A 25,094-nucleotide genomic window follows, 5' to 3' on the forward strand; every position below is an offset into this window, starting at 1 on the left:
GAGCTGCTATAACAGAATACCATAGACTGGGTGGCTCATAAACAACAGAAATTTATTTTTCATGGTTCTGGAGGCTGAAAGCTTGAGATCCGTGTGCCAGTATGGTTGAGTTGTGGTGAGGGCCCTCTTTTGGATTACAGACTGCTGACTTTTCACTGTATCCTCACGTGGTGGAAAAAGAGCTACCTAGCTCTTTGGCTTCTTACTATAAATGCATTTATCCCATCATGAGGGCTCCACCCTCATGACCTAATTACCTCTCGAAGGCCCCACCTCCTAATACCATTAGGCATTATCATTAGGGTTAGGATTTCACCATATGAATTTCGAGGACACACAAACATCCAGTCCATAGCACTGTCCAAATTTACTATGTGAATTTTCAAATAGACCCATAACATGATAAAAATATAGACCACTTAATATCCATTTACTTCATCAGACTTGCTGTAAGATTAAGCTTATTTTTGGAAGGAAGAAGAAATTGGTTTTGAAGGTTACTGTCCCTCTTGGTCTTCTGAGGCTCATGTTCAGTTAAGGAGTGTTGCAGAATGACTGAGACAAGATGGAATTTGATCAAAAAGTTACTGATTATTAAGAAATGTACCAGCTCCTCTTCTAGAATAAATGTCTTGTTTGGTTATGTAGCATTGGATTTTTCCATCCCAAATTTATAATTACTAATGATCAATGTCTCATTTAGGGTCCTAATCTGAAAACATTATTTATTTTTATTTAGCAATTTTGGCCCATTTTCCTTCAAACAGGTGATACCAATCAGATAAACCATGTGCAGGACTCGGTATTTTTATGGGGAAAAATTCTTTCCAAACTTGTATATTATAAATACACCAAATTTGTTTCCTTGGGCTTTCTTTGGCTTTGTTGTACTGTTTTATTTATTTCATTTTTTATTTCAGGGAATTCCAGGATTTGCTGGTAATATTGGTTCACCTGGTTATCCTGGCAGGCAGGTGCAGTAACTATATCTACAGATGTCCTTTTATACACCTCTTCATTAATACATTGTGTGTTCTGATTTTGAGAATTAATGTTCAAGTGACAGCTGGTATATTTTTATTAAACAATGAATTACTCATAGAGAAATAATTTCAAAATCAAAGTTGTAAAAACCCTTTAAAAATTTTCCTGCAGAAAGTTTTGTTTAAAATGGGAGTGGATCTTTTAAACACGATTGATGTGATGTACAGTGGAACCTTCAAAATTAAAATGACCAAGTGTTTAATAAGATCTTAAAATAGCCCTGATGCTGATTTTATAATACTGCTACTGACCAAAATGAAGTAATAGAGTTAAGACTCTATAATAAATGTCATTTTTTAACAAGACAGTTATAAAAACTTAGGAAACAGTATGCCACTACCAAATACTTTTATCTAAACTGAATTCAGTTCTTTGTATACTGTTTTAAAAATTCATTCCAATAATCTCATATTTATTCTCCTCTAATTTTTAACTTTAACAGCTTGATATAGATTAATAAGCAAGTTTTCTTTCCTAGGTTTTCATGAATGTATTACTTTTAAAATTAATTAATTAAATGTATAAAATTACATTTATAATCTCTTTTATTTTCAAGAATGAGTGAAATAAAATCATAAAAGACAATCTATTGTTAACAAAATTCCATTTTTAAGCCTTTTACAATACCTGGACATATTGTATATTAAACTCCTGCCATCAAGTGATGGTATATTATCTGAAAAATATAAAATATGAATACTTAAACATATGGACATTGATCTGAAGGTTAAAATTTATTCATATTTTTAAAAATTTATGGGAATTATCTTTTTTTCTTTTTTTGAGATAGGGTCTCCCTCTGTTGCCCAGGCTGGAGTGCAGTGGCCTGATCATAGCTCACTGTAACCTCAAACTTCTGGGCTCAAGCAATCCTCCTGCCTTGACCTCCCAAAGTGTTAGGATTAAAGATGTAAACCACCTTGCCCAGCCAGTAATTTTAGAATAAGTTAATTGGAAATGTTTTCAAACAACACAGATAGTTTTCAATGAGAAATAATTTAATTAAAAAATGTTTTTGTACCTGACAATATATGTACTTTATTTAGATATCTAAAATATATTTGTATACAGATTATATTTAGTGCCTCTTCTGGTTCTGAAATTCTAAAATTCCTTGAACATTTGTAATCTTCTTTAGGTAAACAGAGTTCTGAATTTTATAGTTTTGAAAATGATACCTCTTTATATACCCTTTTTATTACTCTGTTTATCAAGTCTTCAAAAAGTACTGTAGTATGATGTCACTGTCTTTTGTTCACACTAGGGTTTAGCTGGACCAGAAGGTAATCCAGGTCCTAAAGGTGTACGAGTAAGTAAGCATTTTCAACATTTTGTTAAGCATGCTTGCATAAAAGTAGAATGAAATATACAAATACTTATTATTTTTACTCTTTTTTAGGAGCTTTAAATTTAGTGTAAGTTTGGCCTGAAAAGAATACACTTGTTTAAAACAGTAGTTATTTTCACTTTTATGGTTACAGAAAACAGTTTCATAGGGCTAGGTTTTGCATCATTATTTTCTATTAATTTCTACTACTTTCATAACATATGACAGGTTGGAATGTGCTCTATAAACATTTGTAGTATTACTTATATTTTTGAACATATATAGACCTAAGAAGTCATGATGAAAAAATATGAAGAGGTAAAGAAGTTCATATTAGTTCAAGGCTGAGATAATTTTATGATACAAAAACTGTCAAGAGTAAAGAAATATCTGTAAAGAGAGACAGAAGCTTATCATATTAAGAACATCCCATTCCACTTCAAAGCCATTAATGGAAACGTTAGTCACTTTTAATCATTAAGGGAGTAAAAAAAATTGCTGTTATATATAGTATATAAAATCAAATATATTTATATAATCAAATTAAAATCAGAGCTAGTTCTAGGAAAATTTAGTAAAAGTAAACCAAAATTTTTGTTTTAAATTTTTTTATTTTTAACAACTAGTTTTCTATAGTTTACATTTGCCTTATGTTATCTAAACTACCATTTAGAAATAAGTAAAGCATAAAGTATTTAAACAATATGTGAAATAATGATGCCTTAAATTTAAAAAAATTATTAAACATTTTCAAATACTTTCATATGTATTTTCTTCATTTATTTTGTCATCAATCCCGTGAAGTAAGAGAACAGGCCACCATCCCCATTTTACAGAGATAAAATAGTAAGCTAAGGAACTTAATTGATTTGTCAAAGGTATAGATCAGCAGTCCCCATCTTTTTGGTACCAGGGACCAATTTCATGGAAGACAGTTTTTCCATGGACCAGCAGGGAGTAGGGGGATAGTTTGGGGATGATTTGAGCACATTACATTTATTGTGTAGTCAGACCTCTCTGCTAATGATAATCTGTATTTGCAGCTACTCCCCAGCACTAGCATCACCACCTCAGCTCTATCTCAGCTCATCAGATATTAGATTCTCTAGTGTGCAACCTAGATCCCTTGCATGCACAGTTTACAGCAGGGATCATGCTTCTGTGAGAATGTAATGCTGACAGGAGATCTGACAGGAGGTGGAGCTCAGGTGGTGATGTGAGCAATGGGGAGCAGCTGTAAATACAGATGAAGCTCTGCTCGCTTACCTGCCACTCACCTCCTGCTGTGCTGCCCAGTTTCTAATAGGCCATGGACCAGCACCAGTCCATGGCTCATGGGTTGGGAACCACACGTATAGATGGCTAAAATGAGAACCAAGGTCTTTTCACTGTTAGCTCTGTACTCTTTTCTTTACACTATCTCATGCTGTCTTTGTCCTTGCATTAAGTAAAAATATAATGGGAAAAAGTTGTATTATTTTTACTAGAAATCGCACTGAAAGCACGTGTCAACTTGGATTTGGGGAGCAAGAATGAACTAGTGGTCAAGAACATAGGCTGTGCAGTTACACAGGCTCCCTTCCTTTTTTTTTCTTAAAACTTCTTTTAAAATTAATGTTATATTTTTATTTGTATAGATTTATTTAACTGTGCAAGTGTAGTTTTGTTGTTGATATATTGCATATTGGTAGTCTGGGCTTTTTGTGTAACCATCACTTGAATAGTGTACATTGTATCCATTAGATAATTTCTCATCCCTTACCCCACTCCTGCCCCACCCTAGCCCCGACCTTTCTGAGTGTCCAGTGTCTATTATTGCACTCTCTGTGTTCATGTGTACACATTATTTAGCTCTTAATTACAAGTGAGAATATGTGGTATTTGACTTTCTGTTTCTGAGTTATTTCAATTAAGATAGTGGCCTCCAGTTCCATCCATGTTGCTGCAAAAGGCATAATTTCATTCTTTTTTATGTTTAAGTAGTAGTCCATAGTGTATGTGTATATATACCACTTTTTCTTTATCCAATTATCCATTGGTGGACACTTAGGTTGATTTCATATTTTAGTGAAATAGTGCTGCAATTGTGAATAGTGCTGCAATAAACCCACGAGGACAGGTATCTTTTTGCTATAATAATTTTTTTTCCTTTGGGTAGATCCCCAGTAGTAGAGTTGATGGATCAAATGGTAGGTCTATTTTTAATTCTTTGAGAAATCTCCATACTGTTTTTCATAGAGGTTGTACTAATTACATTCCCACCAGCAGTGTATAAGGGCTCCCTTTTTCACTGCATCCTTGCCAACATCTGTTGTTTTTTGACTGTTTTAATAATACCCATTCTGACTGGTATACGATGGTATCTCACTGTGACTTTAATTTGCATTTCTTTTAATATTGTTAATGTTGAGCATTTTTTCAAGTTTGTTGGCCATTTGTATGTCTTCTTTTGGAAAATGTGTGTTCATGCCCTTCACCCACTTTTTAATGGGGTTGCTTGTTTTTTTCTTGTTGAGTTGTTTTATTCCTTGTAGATTCTGGATATTAGTCCTTTATCAGATGCATAGTTTGCAAATATGTTCTCCCATTCTGTAGGTTGTCCATTTACTTTGTTGATTATTTCTTTTGCTGTGCAGAAACTTTTTAGTTTAATTATGTCTCATTTGTCTATTTTTGTTTTTGTTGCATTTGGTTTTACTAGCTGCCTGACTTTAGATATCGTTCAACTCCTCTGTGCTTCATTTTTATTATCTTATTAAAAGGTGATAATGAAACTGACTTTTCAGGTAGTTGTGAAAATTAAATGAGATTAGCATTCTTAAAGCACAGTGTCTAGCATATGGCATATACGTACTATGTAGATTCTATAATTATTGTTTGAATTTGGGAATTTCTTCTATGCATGAGCTAATAACTCCAAGACATGTATACAAGATATATTTGGCACTGTACAGGTTACTCTTACTGTGCTTTCTCATCTTACTTCAGGGATTTATGGATTAATACTCTCTGAGTTCTTCTTTGTACTATTTTTGCATTGTATTATACATCTTTTTCTTGTTGGTTTTTTCCCATTTGTATTGAAAATTATTGTCTAGGCCTTTTAAGTTATACTTTTAGGTTTTCACAGCCAGCTTCATAATAGCATAAGAGTGATTTTTTAAAAAATCACAATCTAATATTGTTCTGATTGATTTAAGCCTGTAATTAGTCATTTTAGATAATAACAAAATAATAAACAACTAATTATTTATGTAGAAATGTATACATTAAGGAGACATTTCCATATTTTATAGTTTAACTTGGAAATTATCCTTTGGAGGTGTTGGTGGAGTCAGGAGAGCATTTTACGTTCACAAAAGGTCTTAAATGTAGACTTTTGATATTAACTTTAAATTTGGTTAAAAAAACAAAAATCACAGAAACACACTTACAGAATTATAAGATGTTTTTCATTCATTTTGTGTCCTGTTACTGGACAATACCATGTTCTGCATTATATATGAGTATTTTTATGAATCATGTGATAAATTATCTTTTGACTGATATGGTTATTTGATTTTATTTTTGATATTAAGAGAACTACTTAAATGTAAACATTTAAAATAGATTATAATTTTCTAGCCCTTCTTTGGCATTGCTATGTGTAATAATATGCAAAGTATCTCAAAAAATAGAAGTGTGTAGGACCTCTCTTAACCCTTTAGTGGTCCTCCTGGTGACACAAAATTGCTTCTAACTGGATCTATAGCCTTCACTCCAAAAAGCAAAAGCATATGTGGCATTATTTTTTTTTGTGTGTTCTTTGTTTCATGACACACTAAACTGTAGTTTAGTGGTGCTATTTGGAGAATGACCACAACCCTGTTTGATTTCTTTATTGGTACTGCTGACATTTTACTTGTAATTACTCTAAGTAATTTCTCATAGCATTGTTGCCTTTAAAATCTCTGATTGTAAAATGTTGTGTTTATGCTCTGTATAGACCATGTTGAGTAGAGGTCTGACTTCACCTCTTGAATTCTCAGTTCATTATCTAGTTCACTGATAAGTATATAGGAGTTGTGGTGTCTGTTTCTTTTGTTTACAACCAAAACTCCTGTTTGGATATATTAAAACAAAAGTTAGATGATTTTACATTTGAAGTCATCTGTAACTGATGACTCTGAAAATGCACGGAGCTTGTCATCATAATCCTAAAAGCTTTAGTATCAGAAATACTTTTGTATGCTTCATTTTAAAAGAAACATTTTAAAGGAAACATTTTACATTCTCAAGATGCTTGGCTTTCAAGTAAGCAAGTTATAGTTGTTACACTGTGTTAAAGTGAAATATAAAAGAACTAATTCTCTCTCTTTTTTAATTTTATTTTTTGCCTTTTCATGCAGTCTATAGAACATAAGGGCATTTTAGGTGTTCTTTGTATTCAAAGAAAAATGTTCTTCTTAGTATGGCTATACTTAACCAGCTTTCATACTCAGAAACTAAATCTCTCCCAAAGTTCTTATTATAGGAAACATAGAAATGATTCCTGAGACGTTTCTTTCTTTCTTTTTCGAAAAAAATTATGGTAAAATATATAGAACATAAAATTTTCGATTTAAACTCCTTTTAAGTGTACAGTCAGTCAGTAGCATTAAGTACATTCACATTGTTATACAACCATTACCACTATCCATCTTGAAAATTTTTTTTCTTTTTCCAAATGGGAACTCTGTACCCAATAAACAACTTCCCATCCCTCACCCTACCACCTCCAACTCCTGGCAACCACCATTCTATTTTATGTCTCTATTAATTTGACTATGCTAAGTACTTCACATAAGTGGAATAATACAATATCTGTTCTTTTGTGATTGGCTTAGCATAATTGTCTTCAAAGTCCATCCATGTGGTACTATGTGTCAGAATTCCTTGTTTTTAAGGCTCAATAATATTCCATTGTATGTATATACAACATTTTGTTTATTTATTCATCTTTTGATGAACATTTAGGTTGCTTCCACCTTTTGCTAATTGTGAATAATCCTGCTATGGGTGTTCAAATGGCATTTACTTTTTAAATGCCTGAATTGTTTAGTGTTTATTATTATGGAAGCATTTACTCTGAAAAGTTACTCATTCTCTGATTCAAAATAAGTAGACTTTATTTAGAACTTAGTAAAAATGGCCTCCTGTATTTCTGCTTCACATTCTTTTGTACTTTGGTTTTCTGTATATCCTAAAATTTTTACTTCTTCTCCCACCCCTATTTCAACCTCAGTGATAATTTTTCTCTTTATTTGCTCCTTAGAGCTCCAGTCTATCTTTAAGGCTTCAGATATCTCTGTCCCTCAAATCTTTTATCTCTATGTGAACTCTCTCTATAAATCCCATATCTCCAATTTCTTGCTAAAATAATTACATTTGAATGCCTCATCGTGACCACAAATTCAAAATGTCTAACAAAACTCATTCTCTTTTTATCAAACCCAACTTTATTATTTGTTTTCTATATTTCTATCAGTGGTTACTGATAGGGTGGCCTTGTTAATAAAGTAGCTAACAGAGAAAGATAAACTATCAAACAGAAAATAAAGAAAAATAAACTCACAGCACATAATTGCCCCTTTAAAGAAAACTCACGGCACAACTGTCCCTTTTGTTTTGTTTAATTAAACACCTAGGACTCAACTTGTTGTCTTCAAGCCTAACTCATTATCTCTAAGAGTTTGTTTTCATAGCCTAAAAAATCTGCCACTTTCCACTCCTAACAGCCTGTGCATGCCAGTGCACATATCCTTCTGTGCTTGACAAATCAAATAAACTACAGCAGCTGAGCCCCTCTCCTGCTTTCATCTCTGCACCCTCACCTGGAGTTCCTTCCCCCACCCCAATCTGGTTCACTTGGCCAACTCTAGCCACATTAAGGACTAAGGGACCTGAGGTTTTGGGACCACACATGGCCTTCTGGATCTTTGAGTGTGGCCTTTTGACTGAATCCAAATTTTACAGAACAAATTCTTTTAATAGAGGGATTTGTTCTGTGTAGTTTGGATTCAGTCATGGGGCCGTACTTGGGGATCTGGAGGGCTACGTGTGGCCTTGAGGCCGCAGGTTCCCCACCCCTAAGCTTAGTTGTCCCCCCTACTAAGAAACCTTTCCAAGAGTTTGTTAGGTGCCCTATGAATGGTCTCCCAAGCTCCTGGGTGGTGAGGGGTAGGCAGAAAAGGGCTGTCTTGTGATGTCTGTTTAGCTCAGTCTGGTCTCCCAGGTGAGAACCTGAACACCCTGAGGGCATCAGCCAGCCCTGCTTTATTCTTCATTCCCAGGGCCTAGGGCAGTGCCTAGTGCATTATAAATGCACAATATTTGTTGAATGAATTAATCTGACAGTCATACACTGTCATGAAAGACAGACCACCATATCCCCCTCAAAGGAAAACAGTAACAAGCAAAATAAAACCAACCCCCTCCTATAAGCTATAATCTTATATATAGTTTGCGGAACTAGATCATACATAGGTTGGGCAACTGTCATTTTACTTGTTGCTGAATTACTTCCCTGATTCTCCACCTAATGACTTCTTCATTAAGTTGACTGTTGGCAGCTTCATTAGAAGTTGCTATCTTGTCACAAAAGCAGCGGGTGAGTAAGCAAAGCTTCATCTGTATTTACAGCTGCTCCCGATAGCTCTGCTTCCTCTCAGATCAGCTGCAGCATTAGATTCTCACAGGAGTGCGATCTGTACTGTAAATTGCGCATGCGAGGGATCTAGGTTGTGTGCTCCTTATGAGAATCTAATGTCTGAAGATCTGAGGTGGACCTGAGGTGGTGATGCTAGCGCTGGGGAGTGGCTGCAAATACAGATTATCATTAGCAGAGAGGTTTGACTGCACAGAGACCATAATAAATCAATGGCTCGCAGATTCATATCAAAACCCTAGTTGTGAATGACAAGTGACAATTTAGCTGCATCTGGTGGCAGGCTTTATAGTGGCAACTGAGTTGATATACTTCAATTTTACAGCTGCATCTGGTGGCAGGCTTTAAGTCAGAATCCAACACTTATTTTAATCTGCACGTGGCCCATGCATTATTTTATTTACAGCTTCCATCCATGCCTCTTTCCTGCACTGCACATTTGTCTCAGTCACAGTTTTGGCAAGGCCACAAGCTAACCCTAGCAAAAATGAGTAAAAAACAAATGTCACTGGAGAGCTTCTGTGAAAAGGGGGAAAAACCCAATGTTGAGACAGCAGAAGACTCTAATACTGTCAACAAAATGAAGGCTGCATTGAAAAGAAAATACCAGGAGTCCTACTTAAATTACAGGTTCATTGCAACAGGTGATTCACATTCTCCATGTCTGCTTTCTATAATATGTGGTGACTAGCTATCCAAAAAAGGCATGAAACCTTCAAAACTGCTTTGTCATGTGGAGAACAAGAACTCTGAATTAAAACACAAGCCTTTGGAGTTTTTCAAAAGAAAAAAACGTGAACATGAAGAACAGAAGCAATTACTGAAGGCCACCACTTCATCAAATGTGTCTGCACCCAGAGCATCATTCTTAATGAGTAATCACATTGCTAAAGCTAAGAAACCCTTTACTATTGGTGAAGAGTTGATCTTGCCTGCTGCTAAGTACATTTGTCATGAACTTTTAGCAGAGACTATGGTTCAAAGGTGGCACATGTTCCTCTTTTGGCTAACACCATAGCTAGATGAACTGATGAAATAGCAGAAGATATTGAGGCACAGTTGTTAGAGGAGATCGATGAGTCACTGTGGTACGCAAACCAACTTGACAAGTCTACCAATGTTGACGAGTCTACCAATGTTGACAACAGGCAACAATGCTTGGTTTTGTGCAATATACTTTCCAGGAGGATGTGCATGAGGATATGTTATGTGCACTTTTGTTGCCAACCAACACCACAGCTGCAGAACTATTCAAGTCTTTGAATGATTACATATTAGGAAAACTGAATTGGTCATTTTGTGTCTGTGTATGCACCGATGGAGTGGCTGCCATGACTAGATGGCTTTCTGGATTCACTTCTGAATGTGAGTCTACGTACTGTGACATCCATAGAGAAATGCTGGCTAGCCGAAAAATGTCACCTGAACTAAACAACGCTTTGCAGGATGTAATTAAAATTATCAACCACATTAAAGTATATGCCCTTAACTCACATCTGTTCATGCAGCTCTGTGAGATGGACACAGAGAACGCGTCTTCTCTTATACACAGAAGTGAGATAGCTTTCTAAAGCTAGATCACTGGCCAGAGTTTTTGAGTTATGAGAGCTGCTTCAGAGATTTCTTTTAGAAAAACAGTCACGGCCGGGTGCGCTGATTCACTCCTGTAGTGCTAGTACTCTGGGAGACTGAGGCGGGAGGATTGCTTGAGGTCAGCAGTTCGAGAACAACCTGAGCAAAAGTGAGAACCCATCTCTACTAAACATAGAAAAATTAGCTGGGCGTTGTGGCATGCAACTGTATTCCCAGCTACTGGGGAGGCTGAGGCAGGAGGATTGCTTGAGCCCAGGAGTTTGAGGCTGCAGTGAGCTATCATGGCACCTCTGCACTCTATCCCAGGCAACAGAGTGAGTCTCTGTCTCCCCCACAACAAAAAGAAAAAGAAAATAGTCACCAATGGCAGCAACACAGAATGGGTTGCAAAACTTGCTTACTTGTGTGACATATTCAACCTGGTCAATGAACTCAATCTGTCAGTTTAGGGGAGAACAGCAACTGTGTTCAAGTGGGCAGATAAAGTGGCTGCATTCAAAGCCAAACTGGAATTATGGGGGCACCAAGGGAACACTGGTTTTTTGACATGTTTCAAACATTAGTAGAGGCTCTAAAGGTGACTGAGCCAGGGCCTTCTTTTTCCCAGCTGGTGCATGATCACCTATCTCAGCTTTCAAGAGAGTTGAAGCATTACTTCCCAAACAGAACAGAGCCCCGAACTGAGAAGGAGTGGATCTGCGACCCATTTGTGAATAAGTCAGGTGAATCAATTTTGTCTATGCTAGAAGAGAATCAACGGCTCGAGACTGCAAATGATGGTGGCCATAAAAGTATGTTTGGGACAATTTCAGATCTCCGTATGTTCTGGATTAAAGTCAAGGTAGAAGATTCTGAGATTACAACAAAAGCACTGAAAATCCTGCTTCCATTTCCAACATCCTATTTTTGTGAAGCAGGGTTTTCTGTAGTGACAGCAACCAAAATGACATTACGGAGTAGACTGGACATAAGCAACACACTTCAGGTGTCACTGTCTCCTGTCACCCCTAGATGGGACCATCTAGTTACAGGAAAACAAGCTCAGGGCTCCCACTGATTCTGCATTATGGTGAGTTGCATAATTATTTCATTATATATTACAATGTATAATAATATAAATAAAGTGCACAATAAATGTAATGTGCTCGAATCATCCTGAAACCATCCCCCCTACCCCCGGTCCAAGGAAAAATTGTCTTCCATGAAACTGGTCCCTGATGCCAAAAAGGTTGGGGAATGCTGCTTCATACCACGTTGTGACCATGTAATACCCATAATTTAGTTTCCACTTATTAATGAGAACATGGGGTGTTTGTTTTCCCATTCCTGAGATATTTCACTTAGGATAATGTTCTCCAGTTCCATCAAACTTGCTGCAAATGATCTTATTTTATTCTTTTTTTGGCTGAGTATTACTTCATGATATATCTATCTATCTATCTATCTATCTATATATATATGTATTACACTTTCTTTTTCCACTCATCAATTGATGCTGCCCCCACTTTTTAATGGGAGTTTTTAAATTGTTGTGTCGCCGTCTTAGCGCAGCCAGCAGCGCGTCAGTCTCATAAATTGTTGAGTTGTTTGAGTTCCTTGTAGATTCTGGATATTAGTCCCTTGTCAGATGAATAGGTTGCAAATATTTTCTTCCATTGAACAGGTTGTCTTTTCTTTCTGTGTAGAAGCTTTTTAGCTTAATATAATCTCATTTGTTTATTTTTGTTTTAGTTGTTTGTGCTTTTGAAGTCATAGCCATAAAATCTTTGTCTACACCAATTTCCTGACATGTTTTCCCTATGTTTTCTGCTAGTATTTTTATGGTTTTGGGTCTTATTTTAAAGTCTTTAATCCATCTTGAGTTGATTTTTGTATATCAAAAATAGATGAGGGTCTAGTTTCATTCTTCTGCATATGGATATCCAATCTGAAGAGAGTAGGGGAAATCCAGTGTATGTTCTTGGCACCTTTGTGGATAATCAGCTGGTTGTAAATGTGTGGTTTATTTCTGGATGCTCTATTCTGTTCCACTGATTTGTGTGTCTGATTTTATACCATTACCATGCTGTTTTGTATGGCATATATTATAATATATTTTGAAGTCAGATAGTGTGATACCTCCAGCATTGTTCTTTTTGCTTAAGATTGTTTTGGCTATTCTGGTTCTTTTTTGGTTCCTTACGAATTTTAGGATTTTTTTTTTTCTGTTTCTGTGAAAAATGACTTTGGTATTTTGATAGGAATTGCATTCAATCTGTAGATTTCTTTGGGAAGTGTGGTCATTTTAACAATATTAATTCTTTTGTTCTATGAGTATAGGGTATTTTCCATTTGTTAATATCCTCTTCAATTATTTTATCAGCATTTTGTAGTTTTTCTTCCAGAGATCTTTTACCTCCTTGATGATATTTATTCATAGATATTTTATAATTTTTGTAGCTATTGTAAATAGGATTGCCTTCATGATTTTTTTGGCTATTTCATTATTGGTGTATAGAAATACTACTGATTTTTGTATATTGATTTAGTATCCTACAACTTTACTGTATTTGCTTATTAGCTCTAAGAGTTTTTTGTGGAGTATTTTGGTTTTGCTAAATATAAGATCATGCCATCTACAAAGAGGGACTATTTGACTTCTTCTTTTATGATTTTGATGCCTTTTATTTCTTTCTCTTACCTGATTGTACTGGCTAGGCTTCCAGATTATACTGAATAGGAGTGGTGAAAGTAGATATCCTTGTCTAGTTCTGGTTCTTAGAGGAAAGGCTTTTAGCTTTTCTCCATTCAGTATGATGTTAGCTGTGGGTTTGTCATATATGGCCTTTATTAATTTGAGGTATGCCTAGTTTGCTGAGAGGTGTGCCTAGTTTTTATCATAAGGGATGCTGGATTTTATTGAATGCTTTTTCTGCATCTATTGAGATAACCATATGGTTTTTGTTCTTCATTCTGTTGATGTGATTGAGTTGCATATGTTAAATCATCCTTGCATCCCTGAAATAAATCCCACTTGGTCATGGTGTATTTACCTCTTTGATGTGCTGTTGAATTTGGTTTTCTATTATTTTGTTGAGGATTTTTGTGTTTCTGTTCATCAGGGATACTGGCCTGAAGTTTTCTCTTTTTGCTCTGTCTTTTTCTGCTTTTGGTATGAGGGTAATGTTGGCTTTTTAGAATGAGTCAAGGAGTATTGCCTCCTCTTCACTTTTTTGGAATAGTTTGAGAAGGATGAGTATTAGTTCTATTTTATATGTTTGGTATAATTCCACAATGAATCCATCAGGTACTGGGCTTTTCTTTGTTGGGAGACTTCTTATTACCTAGCCAATCTTGCTAATTGTAATTGGTCAGTTCATGTTTTCTATTTCTTTCTGATTTAATCTTGGTAAGTTGTATGTTGTATGTTTCCAGGGATTTTTCCATTTCCTCTAGGTTTTACAGTTTGTTAGTGTAAAGTCCATAATAGTCTCTGATGCTTTTGTGTTTCTGTGATATCTGTTGTAATGTCTCCTTTTTCATTTCTCATTTTGTTTATTTGTGTCATCTCTCTTCTTTTCTTGGCTAGTCAAGCTGGTGCTTTATTGATACTGTTTATCTTTTCAAAGAACCAAATTTTCATTTCCTCAGTCCTTTATATATATTTTAATATCTATTTCACTTAGTTCTTTATTATTTCTTTCCTTTTGCCAATTTTGGATTTGGTTTGTTCTTGCTTTTCTACTTCCTTGTGGTGCATCCTTAGATTGTTCATTTGAAATCTTTCTACTTTTTTGCTGTAAGCATTTATTGGTATCGACTTTATTATACTGCTTTTACTGTATTGTGCAGGTTTTGGTATGTAGTGTTTCCATTTTCATTTGTTTCAAGAAATTTTTTGATTTCCATTTTTAATTTCTTCATTTATCTGATGGTTATTTGGGTGCACATTGTTTAATTTTCGGGCATTTGTATGTTTTCCAAAGTTCCTCTTGGTATTGACTTTTAGTTTTATTCTATTATGGTCTGGGAATATAATTGATATGAGTTTAAATTTTTAAAATTTGTTGAGCCTTGTTTTGTGGCCTGATATATGGTCATTCTTGGAGAATGTTCTATCTACTGATGAGAATAATGTGTATTGCACAGTTGCTGGATGAAATGTTCTGTAAATGTCTGTTAGGTCCATTTGGCCTAAAGTCCAATTCAAATTCAGTGTTTCTTTGTTGATTTTCTGTCTAGATGATCTGTCTAATGCTGCGAGTTGGATATTGAAGTCCTTTACTATTACTGATCAGAGTCTCTCTCATTTTTTAAGTCTAGTAATATTCACTTTATGAACCTGTGTGCTCCCATGTTGGTTGCATATATATTTAGAATTTTCATATCCTCTTGCTGAATTGATCCCTTTTTCATTATATAATGACCTCCTTTGTCTCTCTTTACTATTTTTGACTTAAGGTCTATTTTATCTGATATAAATGTAACTCATCTTACTCACTTTTGGTTTCCATTTGCATGCAACATTCTTTTCCATCCATTTTCTTATAGTCTATGTGCATCTTTACAGTTGAGTGCATTTTTTGTAGGCAGCCATATAGTTGAATCATGTTTTTTGAATCCATTCAGCCAGTCAGTATCTTGCAAGTGGAAAATTTAATCCATTTACATTCAAAGTTATTGATTTGTGAAATTTTGTTCCTGTCATGTTAATTGTTTTTTCATTGTTTTGTATATTCTTTTTTTCTTTTCTTTTCTCTTATTGTCATTGTTGTGGTCCTGTGGTTTTCTATAGTTGAAACATTTGAGTCTTTTATCTTTTTTATTTATGTTTTTGCTCTATCAGTGAGTTTTATAATTTCAAGTGTTTTCCTGTTGGTAAATGTCACCCTTTTGCTTCCAGGTTTAAGACTCCCTTGAGCATTTCTTCTAAAGTATGTCTAGTGGTAACAAATTCCCTCAGTTTTTGCTTCTCTGGGAATGATTTTATTTCTCCTTCGTATATGAGGAATAATTTTTCTGGATATTGTATTCTTGCCTGAAAGTTTTTTTCTTTTAACACTTTGAACACATCATCCCATATTCCCCTGGCATGTAAGGTTTCTGCTGAGAAATCTGCTGTTAGTCTGATGGGGCTTTCTTTATAGGTGACTATATGGTTTTCTCTTGCCATTTTTAGAATTTTGTCTTTGACTTTAGAAAGACTATAGAAAAACTATAATGTGCTATGAAGAAGACCATTTTACATTGTATTATTTGGGTGATCTCAGAGCTTCCTGTATCTCCATGTATAAATCCCTTGCTAGAAATGGGAAGTTTTATCTCTTATTTTGTTAAATAGGGTTTCTAAACCTTTTGTTCTCTCTTCACCCTCTGGGACCCCCAAAACTTAAATATTTTGTCACCTTTATAGTGTTTCATATGTCACAAAGGCTTTGCTCATTCTTTTATATTCTTTCTAAAAAATTTTTGTCTCATTTAGTTATTCAAAAGACCTGTTTTCACTTTCTGAGATTCTTCCTTCTGCTTGATCCAGTCTATTGTTGAAACTTTCAAATGCATTTTGTGTTTCATTCAGTGAACTCTTCAGTTTTAGAATTTGTTTGGTTCTTTTTTTAATAATACCTATGTCTTTGATAAATTTCTTATTCATATCTTGAGAGTTTTTTTTTATTTCTTTGTATTGTTTTTTAGAATTCTCTAATAGCTTCTTTAGAATCAATAATTTGAATTCTGTTTCAGGAATTTCTTAAATTTCTCTTGATTGGGATCTGCTGCTGGAGGATTATTGTGTTCCTTTGAAGGTATCATATTTCCTTGCTTTTTCATGTTTCCTATGTCCTTAAGTTATCTGTACATCTGATCTAACAGTCACTTCTTCCAATTTTTTGAATTTGCTTTCATAGGGGAGGACATTCTTCTGAAGATGTATGGTGTTGATTGCCCCAGTGGTGGCAGCAGTGTTCTGAGCATGCCTGTCCTGGGGCCCCAGGGCAGCTTACAGTGGCATTAATGTTAGCAAGTTTGGGTGGGCCAATTCTTAGGCCTCCTGGTGGCTTACTAGATGCTGGTAGTGGCAGTAGTGAGCCAGGCAGATAGGCATGTTCTCAATCCTCTGAACCTCTGTTGTGGCATGGGTGATGGCAGTGACAGTGGCTGGATGACCATCTGGGTCCTGAGTGTTGTATGCTGGTGTTGGCATTGGTTGTGATGTGCTGGATGGGCCAGTCTCCAGGCGACCTGGCATGCAGGTAGGTGTCGGCTACAATGGTGATGGCCAGGTAGGTAGGCCCAACCTCAGGCCCCCAGGAGTAGTGTTTAGATGCCAACAGTGGTGGAGTGGTCTGGGAAATCTCCTCTTTCCCTGCCTGTGTGCTTTGGCATCAGGGTTAGCAAAGTCAGACCAGTTGGGCTTGTCCTCACGTGCCCTGATGGTGTGTATAGGTGCTAACCATGGTAGGTAGCGTTGGGGTGATCCCCAGAATGCTTAGTTGGGAGGTGGCAGTGGACACTCCTGCCCTTCCACTGGAGAGAATGGTTCTTCCACCGGTGACTGGAGCCTAGGTTGGTGTGTGAATAACACGTGTGCCACTCCTGCTACTTCAACCCCTGCAGTGCTCATGCCTGAGCCTCTGGTACAGTAGCAGATTCCTCTGTCATGCCTCAGCTCTGGGTACATAATAGCTGAATGTCTTTCACACCTGTGCCCCAAGGGCAGCAGCCTTTGCTTTTCTTGGTCCTTAGCCCTGGTGCCACTGGACTACAGGGCAGTTCAGTCTGTTGGGGCTAGGGCTCTAAAATGGTGCCTTGCCATTGCTACATACGTCTCAGTGAGTGTGTGGGACCCAGCCTCCCTGTGGCAGTGCCATTGCAGCTACCTATGTTAGTTTCATAGCCTGCAACGGTAGAGGGGCTCTCCCGTGGCTAGGATTGCAGGAGATGACAATGGGAATGTGGACCATTGAGGGTCTGTCACTTACCTTTTCCCCATATTTGGGAGTCTCTCTCTGCTCCCAGCTGAAACCAGCTGAGCAGTCTGCCTTGCTTCCTTCTCCTTTCTTGCTTTAGGTATTTCCTGTCACTTTTCTGTTGAATTCCAGTGTTCTCTCTTGGTTGATCTATTTGAAGTGTGATTACCTACTCATTATTTTGGTTCTTCTTGGTGGCAGAGGGGATTATGAAATGCCACTAGTCAGCCATCATGAAGCTCCTGTCTCCTACATTTTTTTTAATGAAAAGATCTGTAACTTCTGGAAGAAAGGCAGTTAGCTGATGGGATGTTATTCATACTTTAAGTTTTATAATTTCATATTACTTCAATTAAAACTTGAAGTACTTCTATTTAGCATTACTTATGGGATAAATATTCAAATGAAATAATATAAAGATTATTTTCTTGCTTTTAGGGTTTTATTGGCTCTCCTGGAGAAGCAGGAAAATTGGGACCTGAAGGAGAAAGGGTAAGTCTATTTCCTTCAAATATTTTTCCTAAAGTGATATATTTATGATAATGTAAAACAGGAATCATAAACTCAGATGTCAGGGAAGAATCTTACTGAGTGGGCAAACCAGGATTAAGAAAAATCACCTGCCAGAAATATAATTAGACTTTCTTAAATATTACTGAATTTTGTTATAAGAAGTAGTTTCTTAGGTATTTTAAATAGTATACATTGAATTATTAAAATATGTAATTATGAAATTTTTATTTTATAATTCACTAATCTTTAATTTGAATATAAATTCTTGATAGGTCTTGATTTTGCAGTGCAATGTCCATTAATGAATTTAGCCTCAGAAGACATATTTCTGTTTAATTTCATAATGAGAAATAGGTGTTCATAAACGTAGGTATGTATGAATACAGATAAAACCTTTGCAAAATGGTTTGTTATACTTAAGAAGGTTAATCAAGATATTTGTAGAGTTTTGGCATTATATCTTTATCATATCTAGTTTTCAGTGATATATAGAGTCCAGTGATTTCCCTTTGCATTCCTTCACCTGTCGGTATTAATTGAAAAAAGTAGAGTTGCATAATGTTATTATATTGTCATATAGTTTAAAATTAGAAAATTGAACCTTTAACTCTATCATTATAAGTATGCAGATCAGGCCAAAATTTTCATTTTCATTTCTGGAAAGTGATTTTTGCAAATAAAAGTGAACCAGATTATTTTTTGCTAAATGAATTTTTCAAATATTGGGTTTTTTGAGTGAGTAAATTAAGCCACATTTTCTTATAATTACCTGTGAATACCCTTGCAGAGAAGAAATATTTGAAGAGTTTAAATGTACTATAATAACAATCAAAATATCCATTCTTCTTTGGTGAGAAGATGTGAAGATTTTCGCTTGGTCAACATAGCAAGTCATTTCTTTCAAAGGTAGCAGAAACTACCTTCAAAATAATACCACAGCTAAGCCACTTAATCTTCATGTGATACAGCAGAGTAATAGACAATGTATCCCATGGATCATGCAAAGAATTGAACTGCTTTTTCTTAACCCAAAGAAGTATATCCAGTTTATATCCTTAATTATTCTTCTGCTCTTCTGTTCAATCCTTTCTGACATTTTGGCATGAATTTATTTCTAGTAAATGAGTTAATAAATAAACCAAAATTGTATGTTGTCACAAAATATTGTCATTTGGATATAAGAAATTTAAGCCCAGTGTTGACACTGACTATCAATAGGCATAGTGCTGTAATCCTACTCACTAATTTTGACCAGTCTATATGAAAATATCAAGACCTAACTCAGCACATAAATATAAGATCATTTTGTGATATTATATGTATCATGGGTGCCATGTCCTATTATTTGGCTATATCAAAATTCTCATTAAAACCATGAGTTATATAGCTAAGAGGGTATTATTATGTGATAAAACATTTAAGTATTAATACAAAAAATCAGAGGAAAATAATGTGCAGTAATGCTAATCACCCCTGAAAATAAATAGAAAAAGTCCTTTCTGGAAGTCAATATTGCACAAATACATACATATTGTGTATAAATATATATATACACAATATATGAAATATATACATATATATACACACATAAGAAAAATACTTATATAAGTCTGTTTGCATTATTTTTAGGTTTCCAGATAAGATTTAGGGAAAGGTATAGAACTTTTAGAAAACAATTACCCTATTGTTTTTTATAAAGGTTGGCTATATTATGTAAAGATAAATAAAAGTCTGAATGAAATGAGTCTTCTTGCTCACCTATAAACTCTCTTTTGATGTTCAGAGACATGAGTAGTTCTCGAATACTGTTGACTTGAAAGTGAATGGATTATTTCAATCAATGATATTTTCTAATTTATCTGTATGTACTTTCAATCCCAATCTTTATGGTTGTGACAGATTTCTTAATCTACAAGTCTCAAAGTGATTATATCAAGTAGCATGCTTTAAACAGCAAGTAACAGAAAACCCCAATGCAAACTGGCTTAAAAATAAAGAAATGTTTAATGATTATGATGATAATAGCAAATGATTTTTTGAATGGTTTTATATATGTACACATATATGTGTGTGTGTTTGTGTATATATATGCTTTATATGAATTAACTCCTCTAATGCCTGCAAAACCTAGTAAGATAGGTACTGTTCCTCTCATTATTGATGAAGAAAATGAGGCATACACAGAGAAAGTAACTCGTCTTAGACTATATACAGGTGGTAAGAGCAGAGCCAGGATTTGGACACTGGTATTCTGGCTCTAGAGCCTGGGTGCTTAAGTTTTATACCCTACTGCTTCTTACATGACAAGAAATCCATAGGTTAGGTGGGATCAAGGTACAAGATGATTTTGAACATAGTGATAGCATCATCCTTCTGTTTGCCTTTCCCAATGTTGGATTTACCCTAAGGCTGGTTTCCCATATGATGGCAAGATTGCTGGTGCAAAGGTCAAATGTGCCTTTGTTTACATTGAGACAGAGAGGAGGCAGACAGAGAGGAGGGCATTGTCCCTTAGCTATAGAAAATAAGACTCTTCTGTTTGTCTGGTTGTGCCAACTTTGGTAATATGCCCACCATTGGACAAACTACTATTTCCAGGAGAATGTCAGGACCCCATATGGAAATACAGATGGGATGGATACTTGAATAAAATCAGAATTTTGCTTTAAAGAAAGGGGCTGCTTCAATGAAATTAATATAGTGAAGCTTTTCTGAATATCACACCAGTTTATAGAACAATTTATTTCTGTTTTTGAACATACTTCATTAGTTGATATTTGAGAAAAAAAGCTCTGTAGTATCTGATTAATTAATTCAATAAATATTTATGACTTTTCTATATTCTAGGGCATTCCTGGGATCCGTGGAAAGAAGGGACCTAAGGGAAGACAGGTAACTCAATTCTTGGGTTCATTTTAGAGCAGTATAATCTAATTATGTGTTTATTTCTTACCTATTAAAAATTAATGTGTTTTTTGCTTTTGCTGTTGATCTCATCCATTTAACAGAGTTTAAATTTTGCCACTTGAACAGTATATCAAATAATACTTGAGAGAATGTAAAGGAAAATTTAGATTTAAAAATAACTCTAAATTTAACACTTCTAACCCTTTTACTATACCAGTGGAAGAAACCCTTTTCTCCATTGAAAGAAGCTAAAATGTCACAGAAAATACATGAACAACTTAAAACACTAATAGCAGCATTATCCAAACTTTTCTTACATGACCAGATAGAGATTCAACCTCATATTCTAGAGGTTTTTAAAATGCCTGCTTCAGCTGTTAGCTCAGAGATTAGTTTGCTATAGATTCTTATATTTTCAAGTTTAAAAAATCAAGGAAAATAAATTTTACTAGGTAATATAATAATTTCAGAGATAGGAGGAAATTTTGACGTCATCCAGTGTCCTATTATTTAACAAATGAGAGAACTGTGGTCCAGAGAAGCACCCTCACGTTACCCTGGCAGAGTTAGTATAACTAATTTGCCACCTGCTTTTGACTTGTGTTTTTATTACTGTTCAAATACACTTTTTAGGGTAAGACATTCTGTTCTAACTGTGTTCTATAGTCTATGGGGAGAAAAACTGAGTTTTTCCTAACAGCTTTTCTAAAATTGTGGTATACCCGAATAAAATTGTAATGATAAGGCTAAAGGATTATAGCTCTCACCAGAATATTCAAATCATTTTAAAACATTTTATCCACTGAGCTTTCTAATATTCTTTGAAGGTAGATTACAGTAGGAATTAAAGTCACCATTAAATGTATGTAAGTGTGGAAAATGAGGCTCAGAGATGTTAACAGACTTGCGCAGAATCATAGTTGTAAGTGGTAAAATCAAGAATTGAGCACAGCTACTCAGAATTTAAATCCAGAATCCTTTTCCTTACTCCTTAGATATTTCTGCTCTCTGTCTTATACTCACACTGCTTAGAAGAGGCATGATTTGTTTTTACATGACATTTAGCCACAATGTGATAAAATTATTTGTTTCATTTTAGAGATTTTTATGTATTAAGATAAACTTACCAAACAGTCAAAAAATACAAAACAAGCCAAATATTGTTTTCCTGCATTTATTTTCAACTTTAAAGCTAGTCTTAGAACAATTATAAGAATGGAAACTACCATCACCATTTTTTTATTCTCAAGCACTGTGCTAAATATTTGTATGCCACCTTGTTTAATTATACTCTATTATACTTGAATCCATTAGTATGGTGTTTCTTTGTTTTAGCCCTCATACACATTCCCCAACAGAAATACCTGTCTACTTATTATGTATAAAATTTCTAATTTAAATATGCAGATCTGGACCTTTTCAAAGTTGACAGACAATGAAGGTTATCTTCTTTATAATTGTTCTCCCTGTTCTGTATCTTCTAATTTTTCCATCTTCCTCCTGTCAAAGTATGCTGTCAATAAGAGAACTAAGAAGGTCATTTACAATAATATATAAATTACTTCCAATGCTTAAAGTGCTACCTTACCTTTTAGTAATTATTTTAAGTGAGTAGAGTCCTAAAATAAAATAATCTGCAGTGGTAGAATTTTAGACATTGGTGAGCAAATTCAGTGTTTTCTCAAAGTCTCTGTTGTATATCACTTAGGTAACCACCAATTTCATTTATTAATATGACTGCTTTTATATAGGTATTAACTGGATCTTGGCTTTGGCAATGTATAGGTAATTTCTGATCTCCTGCTCCATAATGAATTATAAAATTATCCAGAGAAATTTATAGATAACTTCTGGTTTCTTACTCCATAGGGAATTAATAAAATTATCCAACAGGATTTTATTTTATTGAATTCAACAGGGGAATTTAAGAAAACTGTGGAAAAATAGTTAATGAAATGATTACTGGTCCCTTTGATTGCACTATCCTTTACATTATAAAATTTGCAAAGTTTTAGTGCTTTAAAAATATATGCATATGTAATAGATTTGGATCCCTAGAAAAATTATATTTGAAAAACATATGTATTCCATTTTTCATAACTCATGTTTATAAAAGAAAATCATTCTGGTGTTGTAATATGCATGTATGCTATATGTACTTTTTCTTGTTTTTACCACAAAACGATTTGGCCATATATATAAGGAAAATATGAGTACTTACAGTAAGATACATTTGCAGCCACAAGTCAAATTATGGCAAGGCTGACCTCAGAAACTGTTCCAGAAAGTTATTCTATATATAAATTCTTCCGCTTATTCTGTTTATTATAAATAAAATAATATTAAAAATATATTATGTAACTCAGGAGTCTTGTATTTCAGTTTGTCTGGTTAAAATTCCATGAGAAGCAGTTATTTATTGAGAGGAAAAGATCTTTTTGATAATGTTTCCACTCTCTTTGATATAGTAAATATTAGGTTGTGAAATATGAATCTGGCCATGTTTTACTGGTAATTTATTAAATTATGTGTACTACCTGTTGTCAAATATAGAAGCAGAACTAAAAGATTCCAGGCCACCATAAAATAGATGGCAGATACCTATATATTTGAAAGAATATGATAGAAACCTGGAAATGATGAAATCTGAACGTGCCAATATCTAAGAAACTTTTGGCTCTGCATATGTCAAAGGCTGTTACTTTCAATTTTCTGCTAGTTTAAGAGCTATTTAGAAGTTTGTGATGATGTTTCATTATAGTACTGCTGTGTAGATCCTATATTATTTCATGTACTATCATTAGTAGAATAATATTAGAAGATGTACTTTATTACAACTGTCATTCCTGTTTAATTATTTTAAAGTAATCATTATGGGTTTTAAATGAACTTGTTTCCTCAAATTTTAAGTAGCTAGAAGCTCAGTCTTATGAACATAGAGAATGATTCCATTTTAAATACTTAGCACATATAATTTATAGAACAGTAATCACTGTTCTTAGAGAAATCTGCATGTTTTATGTAACATTTTATGCTTAGATTTTTAAAGTCTCTGAAATTAAGGCCAGAAATTGGTAAAATAAATTATTTCACTTTCCTTATGTATGATATGAAATGCTCTGACAGTCAATATAGTGAAAGTAATAGACATGAAAATCTTCAAAATCTGAGTTCAGGTCTTTCTAAATAGTAAATCATGTTAAGTTTTTTTGGACTACTGAGTTAGGTTCTCAGGTGTATACTAAAGCTCCATGTTTGATATGAATAGTTTGCAAAAATATTAATTGGCATCATATCATTTATACATATAGCACAGAAATGTAGAGGAGTAGAAGTCTTATCCAAAATGGTCTGATGAGTTAGTAACATTACTAATCTTAGATTTGGGAAGATGTTGGTATAAATCACATGCCCATAATACTGACCAAATGATCACTTATTCCCTGCGAAAACACTAAGCATGGAATTAAGTTGTTGTGAACAAACTTAGTGGTGTCTATGTTTTTTTTAAAAATGAAATTATAGACTTACAAGTAAGAGGTACTTCTAGACAGTTTAAATATTATATGAATGCTATTTAAATGAACATATTTTAAAATGACATATTATTTTGGTTATTCAAGAGGTAATTATTTTTTAGAAAGAGGTGATTATTTATCATTTAGCATCATATTGGTATTTTCAAATTTGATGTCTGTGTTAAAAGTTATTTCCATTTAAATCTTACTTCTCCCAAAGCTCTTTTTTCCCAAAATAAAACATTGTATTTATTCAGTGTTTACCAATTATGTTGATATTTGTAACACAGTGGTTTTGTTTGTTGTTCAACCAGGACCATTGATTTGAAGTAGGAGAACTGTTTTTGTTAGGAGTTTGGTATATATATATTTTTTAAATTTCAGAATATTATGGGGGTTGGGAGTTTGGTATATTTTAGGATCAAAGATTATTAAAAAATAGTTATACTAAATTCATTTGTTCCTTGGTTTTAGATTGTTGGCATTTGAGATACTTTTTTCTTCCTTGTATTATAAGCTGTTCTTGATTTCAGGGTCTTAGAATAAGGTACTTACTATTC

At 34.4% G+C, this 25,094-nt stretch overlaps 1 protein-coding gene across 1 annotated transcript in view; it reads left to right on the forward strand.

Annotated features, from left to right (window-relative positions):
* Positions 1-25,094, forward strand: part of COL24A1 (collagen type XXIV alpha 1 chain) — a 330,570-nt gene that overhangs the window by 65,014 nt on the left and 240,462 nt on the right. Inside the window, exons 9-12 of the mRNA XM_045547618.1 lie at positions 921-974; positions 2,309-2,353; positions 18,035-18,088; positions 20,957-21,001. Of these exons, the coding sequence (XP_045403574.1) occupies positions 921-974; positions 2,309-2,353; positions 18,035-18,088; positions 20,957-21,001 (198 nt within the window). The remainder of the gene's footprint in view (positions 1-920; positions 975-2,308; positions 2,354-18,034; positions 18,089-20,956; positions 21,002-25,094) is intronic.

This window comes from Lemur catta, chromosome 3, assembly GCF_020740605.2.
Source record: "Lemur catta isolate mLemCat1 chromosome 3, mLemCat1.pri, whole genome shotgun sequence".
In the NCBI taxonomy this organism is placed as follows: Eukaryota; Metazoa; Chordata; class Mammalia; order Primates; family Lemuridae; genus Lemur; species Lemur catta.